The sequence below is a fragment of the Stegostoma tigrinum genome, chromosome 3 (genome assembly GCF_030684315.1).
Source record: "Stegostoma tigrinum isolate sSteTig4 chromosome 3, sSteTig4.hap1, whole genome shotgun sequence".
In the NCBI taxonomy this organism is placed as follows: Eukaryota; Metazoa; Chordata; class Chondrichthyes; order Orectolobiformes; family Stegostomatidae; genus Stegostoma; species Stegostoma tigrinum.
In genome coordinates this window covers 133,433,580-133,458,100 of record NC_081356.1, presented here as the reverse complement: position 1 = coordinate 133,458,100, position 24,521 = coordinate 133,433,580, and the positions used below count along the sequence as shown (strand labels likewise).

General features: G+C 43.5%; 1 protein-coding gene across 7 annotated transcripts in view; it reads left to right on the top strand.

Annotated features, from left to right (window-relative positions):
* phf24 (PHD finger protein 24) overlaps positions 1 to 24,521 on the top strand; it is a 175,387-nt gene that overhangs the window by 129,521 nt on the left and 21,345 nt on the right. For all 7 annotated transcript variants that reach the window (XM_059644942.1, XM_059644940.1, XM_059644936.1 and 4 more), the window contains 2 exons: positions 16,444 to 16,629; positions 23,665 to 23,743. In XM_059644942.1, coding sequence (XP_059500925.1) covers positions 16,444 to 16,629; positions 23,665 to 23,743 — 265 coding nt within the window. The remainder of the gene's footprint in view (positions 1 to 16,443; positions 16,630 to 23,664; positions 23,744 to 24,521) is intronic.

The window sequence follows — 24,521 nt, the reverse complement described above, 5'->3', positions numbered from 1 at the left end:
TCCCTTTGAGTTCACTTTGCTAAGCCCTGTATTTCATTGAATGGGATAAATGACAGGAAAATTTGAATAAAGTTGGGAATGGAGCAGACTGATGGCAAATGAAATTCAAAAAGAGAAAGGAATCACACAATGGGCTATGAAATCTCCTGAGGCACTATTACTGAAATGGAAAGAAAATAGTGCAGATTAAATGTAAAGGCTCTGGGACCTGAAGGATAAAGAGTTGAAACCTTCAATGTTTGATGGCAGTGAATAAAATAACTTGAGCCAACATAGTGATGTAATCATGCCATTTAATAAATTATTATTGCATTCACACTTTGAGTGCTGTATATAGATCCTGTCATCACTGTTTAGGGAGGATGCAGCACTGACTGGAAGAAGATAGATTCGGGCAAGCAGAATGATTGAGAGATTACATCAACTCAGAGCTCTTCAAATTACAAAGTAAAGAAAATTAACTTGACCCTTGAGGCAAATGAAAGGACTTCAGCAATATTCCAGCATGGAACAATCGAGATATAGTTATTAAAGTTCATGTACAGGACTCTCTTGTGAAAAAGTGGTACTGGTCCTATCTCTGGGCCAGAAGATGCATGTTCAAACCCCAGGTTCCCCCAGCCGTGTCATTGTATGTCTGAACTGGTTGATTTAAGAACAAGAAAAAGTGCGCATATAAATATATATTTTCACATTGTTTTGTAAAAAATCTTATCGCTTTGTGTATTCACCGATCCATTCTTCACCTGAGTTGCTGCAGCTTATAGGCGTTGGTCAGGAAACATAGATTTAGCTATCTAAATTGGGGCTGGTTCTTCTGCAGATCAAGGGTCTTCACTAACTGGGCCAACATCTATTGCCCATTCCTATCTTTTTCTGGAGAAGCTGGTCTTGAGTTGCATTCTTAAACCACTTGCAGGCCATTAGGTGCAGCACTGAAGGAATGGTGATATGTTTCCAAATCAGGATGGTGAATTGCTTGGAGGGGAACTTGTAGGTAACATATATCTAATAATATTGACCTTCGAGATGGTGGTGGTTACCGGTTTGGAAGGTGCTATCTAAGTGAGCTGTCGTAGTGCAACAATGATGATAAGTTTCTTGAGTGTTGTCGGAGCTGTACTCATCCAGGCAAATGGGGACAATTCCATCACACTCCTGACTTAAGCTATAAGATCACAAGAAATAGGACCAGGAGTAGGCCATTCAGCCCTTTCAGCCTGCTCCACTATTAAGTAAGATTCAACATTCCTCATGTTCACTTTTTCTTGCCTTTTCCTCATAAACTTGAACTCCCTGACTGACCAAGTTTTTTTTTTCATTCATGGGAATGAGAGCATCACTGGTTGAACTAGCATTTATTGCCAGATTCTAATTGCCCAGAGGGCAGTTTAAAGCCTGGAGTTATATGTAGGCCAGACTAGGTAAGGATGGCAGATTCCTTCCCTAAAGGAAAGTGGTGGACCAGATGGGTTTTTCCTGACAATCGACTCCAAATTTGAAATTTTTATTGAATTCAAAATTCATCATCTGCTGGGGTGAGATTCAAACTCGGGATGCCCAGAGCACTACCTGGGTCTCTGGATTAATGGTCCAGTGATAATACCACTAGGCTATCATCACCTTAACCTCATCCTTTAAATACACACGAGGATTCTGCCTCCACACTTCTCTGTGGCCAGGAGTTCCAAAGTCGATCGGCCCTCCGAGAAAAAATTACTCCTCATCGCAGTCTTAAATTGGCGCCCCTCTACTCTGTGACTATGCCCTTCTGCCTTGCAGATGGTGGTCAGGCTCAGGGAGACAAGACGTGAGTCACCTGCTCCAAGTTTTGTAGTCGGTGGCCTATTCATGTAACTCAGTGCATCCACAGCTCTTTTGATTTTTATTTAAGGTCAGTGAATGTGGGGGGTGGTTGATAGTTAAATTCACTCTGTTTTGGAGATGGCCATTCCCTAGTATTTGTGTGAATGTTAGCCCAAGCTGGATATTGTCCAGATCTTGTTGCATTTGAACAGTCTGCTTCAATACCTCTGAAGAATGACGAATGGCGTTGAACGTTGTGCAGCCATCAGCCAACATCCCCATTTCTGATCTTTTGGTGGGGGAACTGTCATTGATGAAGCCGCTGAAGATAGTTGGGCCTAGGACATTACCCTGAAGTACTTATGCAAAGATGACCTGGAGCTGAGATGACTGACCTCCAGTAACCACAACCATCTTCCTATGTGTCAGGTATAACTCCAACCAGCAGAGAGTTTAGCCAATTTCCATTAATCCCAGTTTTGCTAGGGCTCCTTGTTGCTACACATTTGGTCAAATGCAGCCTCAATGTGTCACTTTCACTTCATCTCTGGAATTCAGCTCCTTTGTCCACGTTTGAACCAAGCTATAAAGAGGTCAGGAGTTGAAGAGCCCTGGCAGACATAGGCTGTTCGCTGTTTGAGCCTGCAGCACCATTCAATATGATCATGGCTGATTATGCAACTTCAGTATCCCCCCTGGCTATATTCTGTCCATTCCCCTTGATCCCTTTAGCTGCAAAGGCCACGTCCAGCTACCTCTTGAATATATATTTTACATATATATATACAAACTCGCCCCAGCAGCCTTCTGTGGTAGAGAATTCCCCAGTTCACAACTCTGAGTAAAGAAATTCTTCCTCGTCCCTGTTCTAAATACTTTACCCCTTATTCTTAGATGGTGACACCTAGTTCTGGACTTCCCCCCAACATTGGGAACATTCTTCCCATGTCTAGCCTTTCCCGTCCCATCAGGATTTTATGTTTCGATGAGATCCCCCCCTACTGTTCTAAATTCCAGTAAGTACAAGCCCAACAACAATACCACTAAGAAAAAAAGAATGAGGTGGGATTTGGTTTCATTTTCTATCACCTCTGATGTTCACACATTTCTCAATTAGCTTCTATTCCAATATCAGGGTTATCAATTACTGGGATTATAAACTCTTTGAGCAAATCTGCACTTCTGAGTGAGAAATCAAGATGAAGATTAATTTTTAATTTTTTCTGCTCTGCCCTTACAGTGACTCCCATTTAATGTTAAGAAAACTTATGCTGTTATAAAGTTAGTAAATATTAACTTTCTGTCCTCAGAAGTTGCAAGACCTATTGAGTTTTTATTTCAGATTTCCAGTATCTGCAATATTTTGCTTTTATGTGAGAAAGTAGTAAGTAATATAATAAGGTAACGCTTTAAAATGATCAACAAAGGGCTAGAACATGAAGTGAGAAACACTCCCTGGACAGAAAGAGCATAGAGTTAGATACAAAGTAAAGATCTCCCATCTCTTTTTTAAATAAAAAGTAACATAGAATGTAGAACATAGAACATAACAGCACAGTACAGGCCCTTCGGCCCTCGATGTTGTGCCGACCTGTCAGACCGATCTCAAGCCCATCTAACCTACTCTATTCCATGTACGTCCATATGCTTATCCAATGACGACTTAAATGTACCTAAAGTTGGCGAATCTACTACCGTTGCAGGCAACGCGTTCCATTCCCTTACTCTTCTCTGAGTAAAGAAACTACCTCTGACATCTGTCCTATATCTTTCACCCCTCAATTTAAAGCTATGTTCCCTCATGCTCGCCGTCACCATCCTAGGAAAAAGGCTCTCCCTATCCACCCTATCTAACCCTCTGATATTTTATATGTTTCAATTAAGTCACCTCTCAACCTTCTTCTCTCTAATGAAAACAGCCTCAAGTCCATCAGCCTTTCCTCGTAAGACCTTCCCTCCATACCAGGCAACATCGTAGTAAATCTCCTCTACACCCTTTCCAAAGCTTCCACATCCTTCTTATAATGCGGTGACCAGAACTGTACGCAATACTCCAAGTGCGGCTGCACCAGAGTTTTGTTCAGCTGCAGCATAACCTCTTTGTTCCGGAACTCGATCCCTCTATTAATAAAAGCTAAAACACTGTATGCCTTCTTAACAGCCCTGTCAACCTGGGTGGCAACTTTCAAGGATCTGTGTACATGGTCAGTAACACTGACTTGACACTGCCCCCAACAAACACAGCCAAGACAACAACAGCACTTGATTCAATACAGAATAATGCTCCCTCTACACTGTCCCCATCAAACATTTCTAGGAACAGCATGAGGTTAGAAACAGAGTAAAACTTCCTCTACACTGTCCCCATCACACATTTGATTAAAGAAAATCTATTGCTGTCAGATTAAAAAATATAAATCGAGCTAGAATATCTTGTTTCTTGGGTGTGAGGTGTGGTGGGAGATTAAATTTATGACTTAAGCTCTATTTATTATTGTGTTGATGTGTTTGACCCTAATACATTTTGTTAAGCGCACACAGTGAGAGGCAATCGAAGAGCTTCTGTAATTTTGAATATAATTTGTTTCTGAAGCTCCACAGCAGGTCAGCCCCAGGGCACTAAATGACAAAAGGCAGGCTGATATTTCCCCGAATTGTGGCCTATTCTTATGTAAATAAAAGTGACAGGAACAGGCGGGGGTGGCTCGCTGTGTGTAGTGACAGCCTGTTGAGTTAGTCTGACAAATGATTTGCACAGTCGGAGCCGCAGACCACACTCTATTTACAGCTTCCAGTTACATATTACTCTAATTACCAGTGTCCAGAGGTATGTCAATCTCTCTCCCTCAAACGCTTTATTTCTTTTCTTGCTCGGGTTATTACATCTCCCAGATTTGCCTCACACATTCTTGCAAATTGGAAAAACAATTGTGGGAAGAGTTTTTAATGTAATCTGCAAGATTACAAATGTGATGTATGGGTCTTGAGGCTGCTCAGCACAGGGGACGATAAATATTAGACTGTTACTCAGACATCTAGTAAGGAATCCAGGAGAAACTTCAGCAGCCGGAGTGTTCGGAACAGGAATGTAGTGACTGGAGTAGGCCACTCAGCCTGTCTGCCCTGCCATTCAGTTTGATCATGGCAGGTCATTTACCTCAATGTCCCTTTCCCAAGCTTTTGTCATATCTCTTTGTGCCACGAGTGCCCAGTAGACCAACTGTGTGTGCGGCTTGCAAGCACACCACAGAATAACTGTCAGGCAGTGTCTGCTTCTTCAAAGTGAACAGCTCCTTCAAAGTGAACTTTCTTAAAGGCAAGTCACATGTATTTGCCTACAGAAATCTGTCTTCAAGACAATCAATGTACAGAGGAAAGTGGAAATTGTGACCACAGACAGTGGTTGATAGGAATTGAATTGATACAGTTAAGGGGAAATTTGAACACTGAGGGAGAGAGACATGTTGATGGATATTAGAGATGGGAAGAAGCTCACATGAAGTGTGCATACTAGCGTGGTCTAGCTGGGCTGAATGGCCTGCTTCTTTGCTGTAAATAGCCTGTGAGAAGGCCTGGGAGTGGAGAGGCTGTTTTATTGACCATTCAAAGTCATCCATCAGGTAAGAAAGAAAACGCTTGCATTCTGATTTAAACAGAAAAATTGCATCAGGAAGTGATTGCAGAATTGCAAGGTCGTTACAGGCTATTCAGCCCATCTCGTGTACACAAAAGCTTCCTCCAACCTTTATTTCCTCACAATGTAGGACGGACATGTTGGTAAACCGATTGGATGGAGCAAAAGGGGCAGGTTAGGGCCAGCTGGAAGCCGTGGGTCATATAACTTAAGAGAGTTGGCAATGTATTGACTGGCAGAAAGCAGCAGGTTTCCATTCTCGACTGGCTAAAGGAACTCGCACAAGGTTTCTGTGCCCAATCTAACTGTGGAAAATCAAAGCAGCAAGCTGACAAGACAACACTTTCTCTTGGAGCCAAACTGGCAATATGTTGTGAAGTTCAAAGAATGCTTTCATCTAATTTAATTAAGAATTTTTAAAGGCTGGTGCAGTGTGTTGGACTTCCAATCTGAAAGTTTGGGATGATGCATTGACTTTGAGTTAATGCATTTTGTAAAGGTTGTTTATGTTTTTCAATTAAATTTCAAAGGTCTGCCTGTGCTGTGCAGTGATAACGTTTGGACGGCTGTTGAGCATTGACATCAATCTCTCTGTTTAGTAGCAGCGTCAGGTTGCTCTCTTCCCTTGCCTCTGTTGACACTTTGAAGAACGAGACAATAAAGTAGATTAAAGTCTGCACTCAGAACAGTATTGTGCTGGTGTTTTGTGATATGTTGGACTAGGAAAGACCGTTTGGCACCCCCAGTCTATTTTGCCATTGACTTAATTATCTTAATTCTAGTCTCAAATACACCTAAACATCCTTACCCCACAAAAAGTCCAATGTCATTATCCACTCCCAATTGACCTATGGCATCAATAAATTTTTGGGGTGGATGTTGGACGTGATGAGTCAAATGGCCTTCTACTGTACTATAAAATTCTATGATTTAAATTATCATGGAATGTAGGTGTCTGGGGCAAGACTAGCATTTTGTTGCTCATGCCTAAATGCCTTTGAACTGGACAGCTAAGGGTCAATCATGTTACTGTGGGCATGGAGTCACATGGAGACCAGATCAAGTCAGGATGGCAGATTTGCAGTCCTAAAGGACATTAGAATTAGGTTTATTGTCAATTGTACTCAAATAACAAGTGAACAGGAGTACAGTGAAAAAGTGTACAATGTTAGCAACACATGGTACCATCTTAGACACAAAGTACCTACGTACAAGAAATAGAGAAAATAAAGAAAATTGTTACACTACATTTCAGATGTGCGACGTATAAGTTAGGAAAATAAGAAATAAAGCTTAAAAAGATAAAAGTTACATTTTTTTTTCTATGAGGGCTTGCACATGGTCTGACTGGGGCCCCAGTGGTTCCCACCTAGTAGCCAGCTTCACCCTGGACCTGCTGACCACCCCTACACTCTGAGCTGCTGGTAGAAGAGGAAACAGACAGAAGAGAAAAATAAATGCAAGCGAGAGAGGAGATAAAGGAAAAGGAATGGATGGAGCAGATGAGCTCTGGCTGGAGCATCCACCATATTGGATTAATGAACCAGATGAGTTTTTGCAGCAATCAGTTCATAGCCATCATAGACTTGTACACTTAGATTTTTATTGAATGCACTGTGGTGAGATTGTCAGAACATTACCAGTGTCTCTGGTGTTTCCCAAAATTGAGCACTTGGACCTTTCAGCCAGGTTTTCTTCCCTTGTGTGAAAGACAAGAAGCAGAGAACCCGCTCAGAATTTAATTATTCTTTATTTAACCACTTAAGTACCAAGATGAAACATACATTTACTGCTTAATTCATCTAAGTTCAACTTTAACTCACTTCATTTAACTTCACTTTACTTGACTTAATTCACATTTAATTCTGACTTTAACATTTTTGAAAGAACTGCAGAAGCTGTAAATCGGGAACAAAAACAGAAGTTGCTGAAAAAGCTCAGTAGGTCTGTTCAGAGTTCTGAGGAAGGGTCAGCAGACCCAAAGCATAAACTCTGACTTTTCTTCAAAGATGCTGCCAGACCCGCTGAACTTTTCCAGCAACTTCTGTTTTTGTTCCAGTTTTTAACTTCATAAGTTTTGGCTTGAAACAATGACAGCCCTGATTTGAGTGAACTGACTTTGGTTTGGCGTTTGACCAGGTTCCTTATGGGATACTGGTTAGCAAGGTGAGGTCACACAGAATACTGGGGGAACTAGCTGTTTTGATGTAGAATGGCTCAAAGTTAGAGGACAGAGGGTGGTGGAGGAGGGTTGCTTTTCAGACTGGAGGCCTATGCCCAGTGGTGTGTCACAAGGCCCAGTGCTGGGCCCACTGCTTTTTGTCATTATATGAATGTTTTGGATATGAACATATGAGGTATGGTTAGTAAGTTTGCAGATGACACTAAAATTGGAGGTGTACTGGACAGAGATGAAGTTTATCTCAGAGTACAATGGGATATTGATCATAGATGACGGAGTGTGCAGCTGGATGGGCACGGTGGGCCGAGCGACGTCTTGGGAGCATGGAGGCTGACGCTTCGGGCCTGGACCCTTCAAGGTGGTGGTGGGGTTCTGAAGTGGGTGGGGAGAGAGGGGGAGGTGGAGCCTGGATGGATGGAAGAGAGGGTGGGTGGAGAGGAGCTGCAGTGGGAAAGAGATTATTTCAGAACACTCTCCCCATCCCCTTTTTCTGATGAAGGGTCTAGGCCTGAAACGTCAGCTTTTGTGCTCCTAAGATGCTGCTTGGCCTGCTGTGTTCATCCAGCTCCACACTTTGTTATCCCGCATTCTTCAGCATCTGCAGTTCCCATTTTCTCTGATTTGAGTGAAGTGGCCGACATTGTTCTCAGTGTAGACCTCGCCTTGTGCTTTTTTTGTTGTCTCTGAAGATCACTTCAAGGCATGTGCTTCTCAGATATTGGCCTGGAGGGCTTCGCCAGAAAATCCTTTGTAATGCTAACTTTTACCTTATTAATATGCTCCTTTCAGCCAATGAATTGACAAATGACCTGTTCACATTGTTCAATCCCAGCCAATTGAGTTTTACTAGTTTTAAAATGAATCTCTCAAATGTTCATGCCAAGCTGTAAACAGCCACAATCCACGCTCCATGTAAGGTAACATGGTGCCAGTCTGTTTACCTGACCACCATAACACTTGTCTCATATGGTTAACGCAGGAAACTGCAGGTCACACCGAGGCCAGAGTTTAAATTGGCTTGACCAAAATTCTCAGTATGGTTCATTGTAGCTCTTGACCAGTCTTGAAAGCATTTCTGCTGCTGGCCACTTGACCACACTGGTCAAATATTCTTGTGTTGATATCACTAGGCCATCGTCTCCCTGTGTTTTAGAGCAAATTTTTAATTCTAGGTTTATTCATTGACATTAAATTCCATCACAGCTGCAATTGTTGGCCCTCCCCAGGCTATCCTAGCCCAGGCCTGTGGATTATTTAAGTCAGTGATATTCCACAATGCTGCCATCTCTGAATGGCCCAGCTCTGAGTTTGTGATTTTGCCTCATTCCTCCACAGAGGGAAAAAAAACAATTCCCACTATCCATACTGTGCCTTTAAACACTTGAAGCACCAGAACTGAATAACGCTTTAACATTTTTATTAATCAGGACGGGAGTCCAGGGTTAAGAAAAAAGTTGGGAAAGTGCAGTTGAGGATTATCAGATCAGCAATCATCTCATTGAATGGTGAGCAGACTTGACGGGCTGAATGGCACACTTCTACCCTTATGTCATACTGAAGGAGCGAATTACACAAGGCTATGATTTAAAACTAAATGGGCTGGTAGAATCCTCTGCCCACCCTACTTTATCAGGTGACCAATGAAGTGATGGGGGAGGGGTACAGGTGAGGCAGATGATAACAAAATGTCCAGGGTCACATTCAATCAGAGTTGGCAACTGTCACGTTAAGACTGATCAACAGAATACAGAAATCTCCTTTTCATTTTTTCTTTCATCCCCTCCTGGTCATAGATCATCCGGTTGAAATGCCTCTCTACAGCATGTGGACTGCACAGCTCACCACCACCTTCTCAAGGGGCAACTAGGGACGGGCAATAAATGCTGGTCCAGCCAGCGACACTCACATGTTGTGAATGAACATTTATTATATTGCTGTTTGTGGGAGCTGTATGTAAATTTTTTGCTGCATTTCAGTTGTAATGGAGTCCTCTGTAAGTTCTTCGCTGGGCCCTCAGGTGCTTTTGAAATGCCTTCAAGTCATGAATGCAAATTCCTATTTTTTGGTGCTTTCTGAAATTGAGCTGCTCTGGATACAACATCAGGCTGAAATCAAAGGGACCTCGTTACTGAATAGATCTGTGGGCACAGGACTAAGCTGCAGAGTAAACATCATTGTAACTTTGGGTGTTTGGATATCACCTTTTGCAAATTCCAAATGCTCCTTTACCCAGTTAAGAAAAAAAAAGGCCCTAATTGGAGATGAGATTGTTTTTGTGCGTTGCAATATCAGACCCAGCAGATAATGCGATTATGACTCTAAAGTACAGAGAGTTTTTTATTACTCAAATAAAATGAAGCACTGGGATGCTGGAAATTTGAATCAAAGGCAGAAACACTGGAGAAACTCAGCAAGTCTGGCAGCCTCTGTGGAGAGAGAATTGAATAACATTTTGAACCCAGCTTGACTCTTTTTCAGAGCCTGTAATATTGAACTCAAAACGCCGATTCTGTTCCTCTGCCCACGGAAACTTGCTAAGTTTCTCCAGCATTCTGCATGTTTGTGTGAGTTTTCTATCACATTCAGTTGATCATTGTGTCCTGCTGAGGTGAAGATACACTTTTTCTTCTTGAGGTTTTGATCTATTTATATCCCCTGACAATCACCTCATTCCCACCATCTGTTACAAAAAATGTACAGCATGTGGGAATGCTGCATTACAAGAATGAATTAAAGAAAAAGTCTTTCACCTATTGTGTATCACTGGCTAGGTCAGTATTTAGAACCCATCCCTACTTGCCCATGTTGATGCAGATCTGGAGTCACATGTAGGCCAGACCAGGTAAGGACAGCAGTTCCTTCCCTGAAGGACATGAGTGAAGCAGATGGTTTTTTCCAACAATTGACAATGGCTTCGTGGTTGTCATTTGGGTGTCTTAATTCCAGAAATGTATTGAATTCAAATTCCACCATTGGTGAGTTCAAAGCCAGGTCCCTGGAACATTAGCCAAGTCTCTGGATTAACAGTCCAGTGATTATATCATTAAGCCATCCCCTGCATGTGTGAATGGACTGGAGTGAGTGCGGGTTTGATTTACAAAGAATGGTTTCGGAAATGAGCAATTTCAGTGATGAGGATAGATTGAAAAACTCGGGAGTGCTTTCCTTAGCAAGAAGAGGCTGAGAGGAGATTTCGTGGAGGGTTTCAAATTCATGAGCTGGTTGGACAGTGTCGATGGGCGAAGTGGCAGGAGATTGGCACCAGGGAATATAACTGTACAGATACAATGGACCGAATGGCCTCCTTATACACTGCAACAGTTCTATAATTTTGCAAGGCTCCTCCCACTCGCTTTCAAAAGCAGGTTGCTTGATGCAGTGGATGTTTCTGGTTTCAGTCTCATTTCAGGGTCATGATCATTAGGGGAAGTGTAACGTAACGTGGTTACAGATGTTGCGTGTGAGTCTGTAAGTCCTTCTGCTGTGCCGATGGCTGGAGGATTGCCTGGCCAGCTAACCCCTTGAAGTAGCTGCTGCATCAGAGCACACAGCTCCATGATGAGGGCTCTTGTTGTGACCAAGCACAATACTCACCTTGATGCATGTCCACACCCCCTTCCCTCTTTTCTGCATATGCTTTTCCCATGATTGCGTCTACTCTTTTAAACAGAAATTAAAGCTCACTAAACTCTTCTAAACTGGAAGTAAAGCTCTCTCTACACTGTCCTCATGAAACACTCCCAGTACAGGGACAGCATGGGGTCAAATGTAAAGTTACGTAGAGTCATAAAATCATAGAGTCATGCTGACCAAGTTTCCTAAACTGAACTAGTCTCATTTGCCTTCATTTAGCCCATAATCCCTCTTAAACCTTCCCTACTCATATACCTTTCGAAATATCCTTTAAATGTTGTAATTTTTCCTGCCTCTACCACTTCTTCTGGCAGCTTGTTCCACACACGCACCACACTCTGTGTGAAAATGTTGCCCCTCAGGTCCCTTTTAAATCTATCCCCCCTCACCTTAAACCTATGTCCTATGCTTTGGGCTCCCCTATGCTGGGGAAAAGACCTTGGCTATTCACCTTATCAATGCCCCTCATAATTTTATAAACCTCTTTAAGGTCATCCCTCAGCTTCCTAGGCTCATGGAAAAGAGTCCCAACCTATCCAGCCGCTTCCTGTAACTCAAAACTTCCAGTCTTGGTAGTATTCTTGTAAGTCTTTATTGCACCCTTTCCAGTCCAGAAACATCCTTTCTACAGCAGGGTGACTAGAATTGTACATAGTACTCCGAATGTGGCCTTACCAATGTCTCGTATAGCTGTAACATGACGTTGCAACTCCTGTATTCAATGGATCGGAAATTGGCTTGCTGAAAGAAGACAGAGGGTGGTAGTTGATGGGAAATGTTCATCCTGGAGACCAGTTGCTAGTGGTGTACCACAAGGGTCAGTGTTGGGTCCACTGCTGTTTGTCATTTTTATAAATGACCTGGATGAGGGCGTAGAAGGATGGGTTAGTAAATTTGCAGACAATACTAAGGTCGGTGGAGTTGTGGATAGTGACGAAGGATGCTGTAGGTTGCAGAGAGACATAGATAAGCTGCAGAGCTGGGCTGAGGAGTGGCAAATGGAGTTTAATGCAGACAAGTGTGAGGTGATGCGCTTTGGTATGAGTAACCAGAAGGCAAAGTACAGGGCTAATGGTAAGATTCTTAGTAGTGTAGATGAGCAGAGACATCTCGGTGCCCATGTACACAGATCCTTGAAAGTTGCCACCCAGGTTGACAGGGTTGTTAAGAAGGCATACAGTGTTTTAGCTTTTATTAATAGAGGGATCGAGTTCCTGAACCAAGAGGTTATGGTGAAGCTGTACAAAACTCTGGTGCGGCCACACTTGGAGCATTGTGTTCAGTTCTGGTCACCGCATTATAAGAAGGATGTGGAAGCTTTGGAAAGGGTGCAGAGGAGATTTACTAGGATGTTGCCTGGTATGGAGGGAAGGTCTTACGAGGAAAGGCTGAGGGACTTGAGGCTGTTTCCATTAGAGAGAAGAAGGTTGAGAAGTGACTTAATTGAAACATATAAAATAATCAAAGGGTTAGATAGGGTGGATAGGGAGAGCGTTTTTCCTAGGATGGTGACGGCGAGCACGAGGGGGCATAGATTTAAATTGAGGTGTGAAAGATATAGGACAGATGTCAGAGGTAGATCTTTACTCAGAGAGTAGTAAGGGAATGGAACGCTTTGCCTGCAACGGGAGGAGATTCGCCAACTTTAGGTACATTTAAGTCATCATTGGATAAGCATATGGACGTACATGGAATAGTGTAGGTTGGATGGGCTTGAGATTGGTATGACAGGTCGGCACAACATCGAGGGCCGAAGGGCCTGTATTGTGCTGTAATGTTCTATATGCTCTGACCACTGAAGATAAGTATGCTGAACACCTTCTTCACCATCCTGTTTACCTCTTATACCACTTTCAAAGATCTGTGTATCTGCACCCCCTCAGTTTCTCTGCTCCACAACACTTCCCACGGCCCTACAATTAACTGCGTAAGGCCTGCCCTGGTTTGTCTTACTATAATGCAACATGTCGCATTTATCTGAATTAAACTCCATCTGCCATTTCTTTGTCTGTTGGTCCAGTTGATCGAGATCCCATTTTCCTCTTAGATAACCTTCTTCACTGTCGACTTCCTCCACACTGTCCCCATCAAACGCTCCCAGGACAGGAACAACATGAGTTCAGATACAGAGCAAATGCAACTCACCTCACCTACTCCCTCTGGTATCTATTTCAGAGCAGCAGCCAATTGAAGCACATTCTGAACTGACAGACTCTCATATTTGTCACTTGCTGAATTAGTACAGCCTACTAAGTTCATGTCCTTCACCCTGTTTGCTTCCCAACTCTGTCTGATATGTATATTTCTGATACTAGGGGTCAGTATCAACTTGAGTATACAATGGGACTGAAAGTGAATTGATTCATGCCACATAAAGTGGCTCTGATGAAGGGTCTAGGCCCGAAACGTCAGCTTTTGTGCTCCTAAGATGCTGCTTGGCCTGCTGTGTTCATCCAGCTCCTCACTTTGTTATCTCGGATTCTCCAGCATCTGCAGTTTCCATTATCTCTGATTCATGCCACACTTAGTTTATGCCCCCAAGCAATGATAATTCTCGGCTCTTGCAGGAGACAGTAGGTGAGTAGGAACTCCAAGATAATAAAATGTGAGGCTGGATGAACACAGCAGGCCAAGCAGCATCTCAGGAGCACAAAAGTTGATGTTTCGGGCCTAGACCCTTCATCAGAGAGGGGGATGGGGAGAGGGAACTGGAATAAATAGGGAGAGAGGGGGACGCGGACCGAAGATGGAGAGTAAAGAAGATAGGTGGAGAGAGTATAGGTGGGGAGGTAGGGAGGGGATAGGTCAGTCCACTGTCTGTTTTGTAGATCAAAGCAACAATTGGAAAATTGATGTGGATAGTGGAAGTGAGCAGGAAAAATCAAAGGAGGAAAAGTGAAGTTTGATGTGACTGGGTAGGCATTCATTCACTTTGGATGCAATGAGGCATTTCTGGCACTGAGAGAGGCCATTCATCCCACTGAATCTGCACTGGCCTTTCCAAAGAGTTAATCCTGCTCGATGCCCCAGTGTCCCTGAATTCTTTTCTTCTTCAAGTATTAATCCATCTCTGTTTTGAAAGTTTTTATTGAATCTGTTGCCACCTCCCTGTCAGGCAGCACATTTGAACCACCCATTCCATGATGATGATGATGATGATGTTTCCTCACTTCTGCTGCTTTTTTAGAATCATCTTCTGTAGAATCTCCTCTAAATCTTTTCTCATGTTTTAGAACCATTGGCCACTGGAAACCATTTTGTTTTGCTTTAATTGCTCTCTTCATGACTTCAAACACTTTGAAAATCTTTCCATCTGTTCTTCTGCTTTAAGTGGAACAATCTAACCTCTTTAGCCAAGTTGCCATCATCCATCATCACTGGAACCATCCTCATCAATTTATTCAACATCGTCTCCTAAATGCTTCCAATGCTTTCTGATCCTGGTTCTCTGATGGCCAGACAGTCATTCTGTGGGTGCAGGTGAGGATTGTTCATGGAGACCTTGGGGAATTACTGTTTCACAATCCAAAGGAACTGGCCAGGAAATTGAATGTTCTTCTGGGAAGTTCCTCTGCATCTGGAAGCCTCTGAAAGTCTCTATTTAAATCAGGTAAATTCAGAAGATTTGGATTAAATTAAGTAAACCCTTCCCACTTGGCATATCACCCACTGCTTGTCTGTTATCCTACCCCCAGGAAACTCCTCCATCCCCAAGCTGGCACCCTTCTTAGCTAGCGTCTTCAATCTACTCCCAGTCAGCTGGCTTCCTACACACTGGCCACACAAACCCTGCCTGGTTGGCACCCCACCCAGCTGGCACTCAATTGGCATGCTCCCCTCGCCTGCCCACCTATTTAGCACCACACCCTCACTGCACGCTAACATCATCATACTTATGTATCTGTTGTTTGACAGCAGCTGTTAAGGTTTGGCAGGGTCTTTAACTTTCAAAATATGGCAGCTGACTGCTGACAAGGGGACATGGCTTGCCTCGGTAGTTCTGCGCTCCAAAAGAACTGTCAGAATGAGAGTACCAAGATAATAAAATGTGAGGCTGGATGAACACAGCAGGCCCAGCAGCATCTCAGGAGCACAAAAGCTGACGTTTCGGGCCCAGACCCTTCATCTGATGAAGGGTCTGGGCCCGAAACGTCAGCTTTTGTGCTCCTGAGATGCTGCTGGGCCTGCTGTGTTCATCCAGCCTCACATTTTATTATCTTGGATTCTCCAGCATCTGCAGTTCCTATTATCACAGAATGAGAGTACCACTCTGCCTTTCTGAGCGAGACCTGGATGGAATCTCCTCACAGAAATGCAGAGCTCCCTGCTTTCTTAGAATGGCAGGGGTGGAGTGGCACTCTGCATGAGATTTCCACTCCTCAGAAAATCTGACCCAGTTGGTGCCAGACTGGTGTTTCATCCAGGTTTAGTGTAACCTCACACATTCTCTGCTTTAGTCTGAAGGGCTTTGCTGTTCTTTCCCTTGGGAGAGCACTGGGGCTGAGCCATGGAATATATTCAAGGCTAAATTTTTAATTGACAAAGGATTCCAGGCTATAAAGGGAGGGGCGGAGGCAGGCATTGCTGATAAGAAAATGGAGTTTCCAACCGGATCAACATTGATCCTATCAAATTGTGCAGCAGTCTTGAAGGACTGTGTGGCCTACTCCTGTTCCTAATCCTTACTTTCTTATGTGTTTTTGTTTTATCCCAGAATCTACTCTGTCTTCAGGCTTTGCTGTCCCGCAGACTTCAATTTTACAAACATTGTTAACGTGCCACTTTATCAAATGTCTTTTATAAATTCATTATCTCAATATGACCATCCTTAGCCACCATCACTGTTATCTCATCAGTGTAGATTTAGTGGATCCTACGTCAGAGGCTGTGATCCAGTGAGATTCGCTGTCAATTCCAGGTATGTTCAATGAGCAGCCAACTATCCCAGCATGCATAGGTGAAGTGAAAGTGCTCTATTAAAATAATTAGCCTGGAATCATGGAATCCTGTCAGGAGCAGAGTGGTCATCAATGTCAGGTTGCACTGACCATTGTCCAGTCTGAAAGACTGAACGAAGGGAGAGAAGAAAGGAGAAGGGATGATAACAAACACGTTTGCTGAATGAAAAGTGATGATGGTGAGATATTTCTGTGACAGAGTGGCTCAAATGTTCCTTTCTTTTTGACAGGTAGTCAATGATGAAATGTGCGACGTCTGTGAGGTCTGGACAGCAGACGACCTTTATCCCTGCAGGATCTGCACCCGGGTCTTTCATGATGGCTGCCTGCGACGTATGGCCTGCCTAAGCCCCAGCAGCATCCAGGAGCTGAAGGAACTGGCCCACACTACAGTGGGCTGGAGCTGCCAATACTGTGTAAGTTCACGCTTCATAAGGATTGAGGACTGGAGCTTGGGAGAAATGGTGGGATCACAATCTAGTCATGCCTTGGTTTAATAATATTTCTATCCTTGCTTTCCAATCCCTCTGTGGTTTCACCATTTCTTCACAAACGTCACGACTTTCCCCTTCAGATAAACTCCACGAAAGTCCTCCACACCTCCCCCTGCAAGTCTGGCCTCTAGCTCACCCGCTATTTTCATCTCTCCATCATTGACATCCATCCCTGCTATTACCTGGTAGCCGAGCTCTGGAATTCTCTCCCTTAATCTCTCCTTTTTAAAACACAATTCTGACCTAACATCCGTTCATGTGTCTTGGTCAAGTTAGTGACATTCCTATGAAGCACCTGGGGATGTTTCACAATGTTAAAGTCTTACATAAATGGAAATAGTGTCAATTTAGAAGTGATGATATTTTCCAGCAACTATAGGAACAGCAAATGGGCTTTCCACCATTCAGTGAGGCCTAGGATCACTTATATCTCAATCTCATTCTCATTTCTCCACATTTTCCCTGTTTCTCGGCCTGTAATCCAGTCTGGTACACTGTGTTTATATTTACTATGGAGTGGCTCTCACCCATCAAACACTCATTGAATGCAGCTTTGAAAAGTTATATTTCTGATTTCTGGGCAGCACAGTGGCTCAGTGGTGAGCACTGCTACCTCACAGCATCAGGGACCTGGGTGCAATTTCTGTGTCTGTGTGAGTTTCCTCTGGGTGCCCTGGTTTCCTCCCACAACCCAAAGATATGCAGGCTATGTGGATTATCCATGGTTAATGTAGGGGGCTGGGTCTGGGTGGGATGCTCTCCGGAAGGTTGGTACAGACTTGATGGGTTGAGTGGCCTCTTTCCACATGACAAGTGTACAAATTTTTTCTCAGATTTCCTGAACCTTTCATGTGGAGGGCGTGTCTTCAACTTCCTCCTCAATGTTCTTTCAGAATGTTTCCCTTTTTTATTGACTGTCCAACCAGAGAAAAGGGTTTGTCGCAATCTTCTCTTCAAGACATCACTATCATTTGCAACATTGAATGGGATCCTCTTCAGCCTTCTACAATGAAGCATATGGAAGCCACATGGGAGCTTTACTCTGTATCTAAACCCATGCAGTCCCTGTCCTGGGAATGTTTGATGGGTACAGTGTAGAGAGAGCTTTATTTTCAGTTTAAAAGAGTAGAGGCACTTTAACTTTGTATTTATCCCTTCAGAGTGTTCTATGTTCACTGTTTTTTTATATGCGTTTTGCACTGGGGTGGTTAACTATGTGTTAAGCATTGTGTGATGTGGTATGCGAACTGTACTCTGACAGGGCAGTCTCTGCTTCAGTTACTGCAGAAGAAGACGCTGAGCTGGGAAGGTGCAGGATGCTGTGGCCTCAGTTTTCTCTGGGACGCTCTTAGCAGCTGAGCTTTTTGTTTTCTATCACCACTTTCAAACTTTTGACTTCCAAACAGTCACCCTCCAGGGGTCCTGGCCATCAGTGACCATCCTCCAGTCATCAGGGTCACTTTCCACCACCTTCATATCTCATTGACTGGCTCTTGTAGAAGGGATATGGACACCTTGGAGGCTGTGATCTGGTGGCCAACTCACTGCAGGAGGTCTCTATGTAAATGGCTGAAATCTATCCAGTGAAAGTGATTGAGTCAGAGCAGATGTTGTTGACTTCACAATGAGTGTGAGACTGCCGGACCTTGGAGTTGGTGACCTTGCCCTGGCAAGACATGCCAAGGACGCACCTAAGACAGCAGAGAGGGGAAGGGAAGCCTTTTCTTTGGCTGAGCAAATGTTGAGCAGGTTGCATACAAAATCTTTGGGGGACATGACTGAATAGATGTGGAAAGGTTAATTCCCTTATGGAAGAGTTTAGGACTAAAGGATATGGTCTCAGAATTAAGGGGCACCAACTTAAGGTTGAAATAAGGAGGAATTTCTTCTCCGAGGGTTAATTCTTTTTGGAATTCCTTGTCACAGAGAGCTGTGCGGCAGAGTCCATGTGTATATTTAAGACTGAGATAGATTCGTGATTGGGGGAATATCAAGGGCTAAAGTAAAAAGCTGAAAGTGGACATGAGGATTGTCAGATCAGCCATGATCCTACTGAATGGCAGAGCAGGCTCAAGGGCAGCTCTTAGCAGCTGAGCTTTTTGTTTTCTATCACCACTTTCAAACTTTTGACTTCCAAACAGTCACCCTCCAGGGGTCCTGGCCGTCAGTGACCGTCCTATTTGTTACCGTCTTATCCCATAGACATAGCTCACAATCCCTATCCCACAGACATGGACTGCAATCTTATATATCACAGGCAGTGGTCACAATCCTGTATCCCACTGACACGGATCACACACCTGATTATATTTTGTTAATGGATTTGTTGTAATGTGCATTTCTCATAATGACTGGACAAAAAGTGTTAAAATGAGTTTACACTTTCACATTAGTCAGGATTAACTGGTCTCCACATTTGAGTTGGAATCAAAGTATGATACCATGAAATAGGGAGCCATTTGGCCCATTATAGCTCTGTAAGCTCTTTGGTTGAGTTATCCAACCGTTCTGTCTTCTTGCCTTTTCTCTCAGCCCCGCAATATTGTCCCTCCAAGTGTTTATCCGATTCTCTTCCTAACCTTCCTACCGGATCTGCTACCAGGCATTGCTTCTGTAGACCCATCAATTTCCCAGGAAGGATATAGTGTTTTCTCATCTCACCTCGAGTTCTTTAGGCAATTATCTTAAAAGCATGTCATCTGTTGCCTCCTGCCAGTGAAAACGGTTTATTGTAATTTACTGTACCAAACCCATTCATGTTTTCTAACCTATCAATCAATATCTGCTCGAAGGAGAACTGTCTCTCAACATAACTGGAATCCCTTAGCCCTGCTACTATTCACATCAATCAACTCTGTTCCCTCTCCAAGGCCCACACGTCCTTCTAAAAGTGTGATTATTACTCCAGCTGAGGACTGAGTGATTTATAAAAAATTATTTCTGTTCTCCATCCCCGTGATCATAGGGCTCCAATAGCCTCTAACAACCTTCGCATTGTGTCCTGCATTGTTAATGTGAATAAACCTCTAGGATTCTCACTTATAAAACTGCATTATTTATTTTATATTGCTGCAACTCATTTTTCTACCAAAATCCATCACTCCCTGTGTTAAATTCCATGTGCTATGTTTCTGTCTATTATGCTGGTCACTGGGTCTTCCTGAGGTCTCTGACTATCCACTTCGTTGATCATTACTGCATCATTCTTCATTCCAACTCAAGTTCAAAGGTCTGTCCAGCCTTAGCTAATGGAAATAGGGACTCTAATATCCGACAGGATCCTGTTCTGTTTAAGGTAAGAGCTGTTAGCATTGCAGATTGGAATCCATTGCACACCATGCAGTAACACTTCCTGGGAGTGTCTATGGGTCTGTCTGGTGGATGTGGCAAAGTGATTAGTAACTATAAAATATTGGAATGCGATTAGTAATTGAAGGATATGGGAATGTGATCAGTAATTGTTGGATATGGGAAAGTGACCAGTAATTGAGCATATGGGAATGTGTGCAGTAATTGTAGAAAATGGAAATGTGATCATTAATTATATGATATGGGAATATGATCAATATTTGTAAAGTCACTATAATCTTGCCAGACCCTGGGCTGGAGAAGCAGTGAATGGACTATCTTAGCCTGGGTGGAAGTGAGCACTTGGGTTTCCCAGGGGTGGTAATGGACTCTCTACTTTCCTTGATATATCTTAATGACCAAATGGAGGTATGCAGAGCACCATTTCAAAGTCTACAGATGATTCCACAAATATGGAATAAATTTCCATATCCATCAATAACTGATCACATTCCTAAGCCTGACAGTTACTGCATATGTTCCATATCCTATAATTACTGCCAACATTCTCATATCCTACAATTATAGATCCCATCCCCATATCTTGCCATTACTGTACACATTCCTATATCCCACAATTACTGCAGATATTCCCATAGCGAGCTGGATGGTTGGTTTATGATGAAGAATGATGCCTACAGAGTGGGCTCAATTCCCGCACCAGCTGTAGTTACCATGAAGGACTCACCTGCTCATTCTCTCCCCCGGCCTGAGGAATGGTGACCCTCAGGTTAAACCACCACCAGTCATCTCCCTGGGCTGGGATAATCTTCAACTCCACTTTCCTGCCTTTTTCCCTTGCCTCCCTTATTAATTAAAATTCTGTCTATCTCAGCCTTGAATATACTTAATGAGCCAACCTTGACAGCCCTCTGTGGTAATGAATTCCACACATTGCTAATCCTCTGAGAGAGAGAAGACATTTCTCCTCATCTCCATCTTAAATGTGTGACCCTTATTATGAGATTATGCCCTCCGGTCTTAGACTCTTGCACAAGGGGAAACAGCCTTTCAACATCTCCCCTAAAAATCTCATATATTTCAATAAAGTTGACCGTCATTCTTCTGAATTCTAATCAGTACCAGTCCAACCTGCTCAATCTTTCCTCATAAGACAGTAAATCCCTGTGATCAATTTTCTCTGGTCTACCTCCTGTGTCAGTATATCTTTTCTTTATACATCTTTTTGTATATCTGTTCTCGGATAAAGGACACAAAACTGTTCGCAATATTCTGGGTGTGGTCTGACTAGTACCTTCGTGGTTTGTGCAAGACTTCCCTACTCTTATTCTCTATTCCCTTTGAGCTAAAAGCAAACAATCCATTTGCCTTCCCTTCATGAGACACCATTTCCGCTACCTCCAGCAAGGTGCAACCAGCAGGCACATATCCCCCTCCCCTCCCTTGTCCACCTCTCCGGGACACCCTGGTTCACACTTCCTTTACCCCCAACACACCCCCACAGCCCTATGGCACCTTCCCCTGTAACTGGCGAAGGTGCAACGCCTGCCCATTTACCTCCTCCCTCCCCACTATTCAAGGGCCCAAACATACCTTCCAGGTGAAGCAACACTTCACCTGCACTTCCCAGAATCTAGTCTACTGCATTCGCTGCTCACAATGTAGTCTCCTCTACATTGGGGAAACAAAGCATAGACTGGGTGACCGCTTTGCAGACCATCTACATTCAGTTCGCAAAAAGCCCTGAACTACCTGTTGCCTGCCACTTTAACACACCACCCTGTTCCCTGGCCAACATCTATTTCTGGCTTGTTGCAGTGTTCCAGTGAAGCTCAATGCAAGCTGGAAGAAGAACACCTCATTTTCCGCTTGGCGACTCTGCAGCCCTCTGGACTCAATATCGAGTTCAATAATTTTAAGGCCTAAACTCTGCAATGTCTCAGCCCCCTACCCCACAAACCAGGCCTTGTTACCGCACAGCCTGCCACTACACACCCCCTGTTGTTAGTCACTAACAGTCCCCATTAATAACTATTCACCTCTTTGTCTGTCCAACGGTCTTCTCTCTCTTTAGGCTCTGTCCTATTGTTTACTCCACCCCATTCCCCTTCCCTTTTCTCTGTATATAAACTGATGTTTTCCCAGCACCATCAGTTCTGACGAAGGGGGACCGGATCCAAAATGTTTATTCTGTTTTTGCCTTCACAAATGCTGCCTGACCTGCTGAGATTTTCCAGCAACTTTGTTTTTGAGCCTTCCCTATTACATGCTGAATTTTGATGCTAGCGCTTTGTGATTTATGGACAGGACCCCTAAATCCCTCTAGCTTTTTTCATTTAAATAAAATTCAGCTCCTCTATTCTTTCTGCCAAGTACACAATGTTACATTTTCCCAACATACATTCCCATTGTCCAGGCTTTTGCCCATTCACTTAATCTGTCTCTATCCATCTGCATATTCTGTATCATCCTTATCACTTGTTTTCGCACTTACTTCTGTGTCCTCTTTGTACCATCACAACCCATACTCCCTTCTCCCTCAACTACTTGTTCAACGTCCACTAGAAATGCTTTGAGACCACTTGCTTCAGTCACTCCCTGTGATGGCTCTATGTTCTATCACCTTTTGCATGAAGGAGTATTTCTGATCAGGAAAATGGAGTTGAGACCAAGATGGGATCAGTCACGATCGTATGAATGACAGAGGAGGCTGGACGGGCTGAATGGCCTACTGCTGCTCCTAGTTCTTACATTCGTGCCATCTGCAAATTTTAAAATTTTGCCCCATGTGCCAATATCTAGATTGTTAATATTTATCAGAAAAGTAAGGGTTCAAAAATCGCCCTTTGAGGAACCCCGTTACAAGCCTTGCTCTGTTTCCTGTCAATCAGTCAATTTTGTATCTGTGTTGCGACTGTGAGCTCTAGCATTGTTTCAATGGCAGTTCATCAAAACTTTCTGGAAGTTCACATACACCACGTCAATCATATTACCCACATTTACCCTCTCTGTTACCTCTTCAGGAGACTTAAACAAGTTAGTTAAACATGATTCACTCTGAACTAACCTGTGCTCGCTCCTTCCGTTAGTCAAAATCCTGGAAGTCTGTTGGAATTTCGCTGCACTTCCCTAATAACATTGTGGGCCGTCTTGCTGTACGTAGACTGCAGTGGTTTAAGAATCAATTCACCACCATCTTCTCAAAGGGCAATTAGGGACAGGCAGTAAATGCTGGCCCACAATGACTGAGCAAATGTTTTAAAAAGGTGTCTATATTTTCTCTGGGTGTATATGATGATAATGGTTTGTATGTGAGGTAATCTAACTGTAGGCTGAAACACACCCTCAATTCCAACCAGGTCCTGACTCTGTCCCTCGCTCTGTCTGTCCTGCTTGTGTCCCTCTCTCTTTCCCTGTCTCTCCCTCCCACCCTCTCTTGATCTTCCCTCCCTCCTTCTCTCATTCTCTTCCTTCACCTTCCCTTCCCCTCTCTCCCTCCTTCTCCCTCCTTCCCTCTCCCTCTGTCTCCCTCCCCCATCTCGCCCCCACTTTTCTCCCCCTCCCCCACCTCTCCCTCCCTCTCTGACCGCCTTTCTCCCTCTGTCTTTCTCTCTCTCTCTTTCTCTCTCATCTCTCTGTCTGTTTTAGGATAATGTGAACCTGCTGCTGACAGATGAGGAGATGTTTAGTTTGAAGGAAGTTTTCCGACAATGCAGGATCATCCCAGGTCAGTCCAAATATTGACTTCTGTCAACATCACTGAGTTATACTGTATTGTCAAACAGAGCTTTGGTTTGAAATAATTTGGCAATTCGGTTACTCTAACACTACACTCGGTCGAAAACAAGATAAGTCTCGACTACAGCACCAAGCTTTAATATTATATCAAATGTGCGAGTTATGGTTCAGGATAAATGGAGTGTATCACTTGACAAAGTACCTTGCGCACACGTAAAAAGGGACTGTTGGAACGGTCTAGGCAGTGATGTTAGACGAGTCAATTTATCTTTGGTAGTGGGGAAAGTAGAGGTATCTGGTACTGCATTCTGTAAATAAATTTGCAATTGAGGAAAGGAATTTCCACTGGATTCATACTTGACCATCTGGTTTAGGGTTCACAGCACGTTTAGCTTAGAATTCCAAAGAAGTTAGAGCCTGGATCCAGGCTCTTTGACCAGCCTTTTTGATCCCCGCAAGCCTTCTCTCATCCTACTTGAGCTTGTCCCCTCAGCACATCTTTCTGTTCCTACAGCTCTTATATTTATCAGTCTTTGCCTTTGAGGTACCTAAACTGTCCACCTCAACCTCTCTCTGAATATGATAGCACACTCCACATCCTCACCATCCTCTGAATAAAGACAATTTCTCCTGCATTCCCTCTTGGATTTATCAATTTACAGGAGGTTTCTGAGTTGTGAACAAGTCAGTTCGTATGCAAGTTGAGAAACAATGCAGGACAATGTAAAGCAGCTGTTTGTGATTACAGGAACAGTTCATATGTCAGG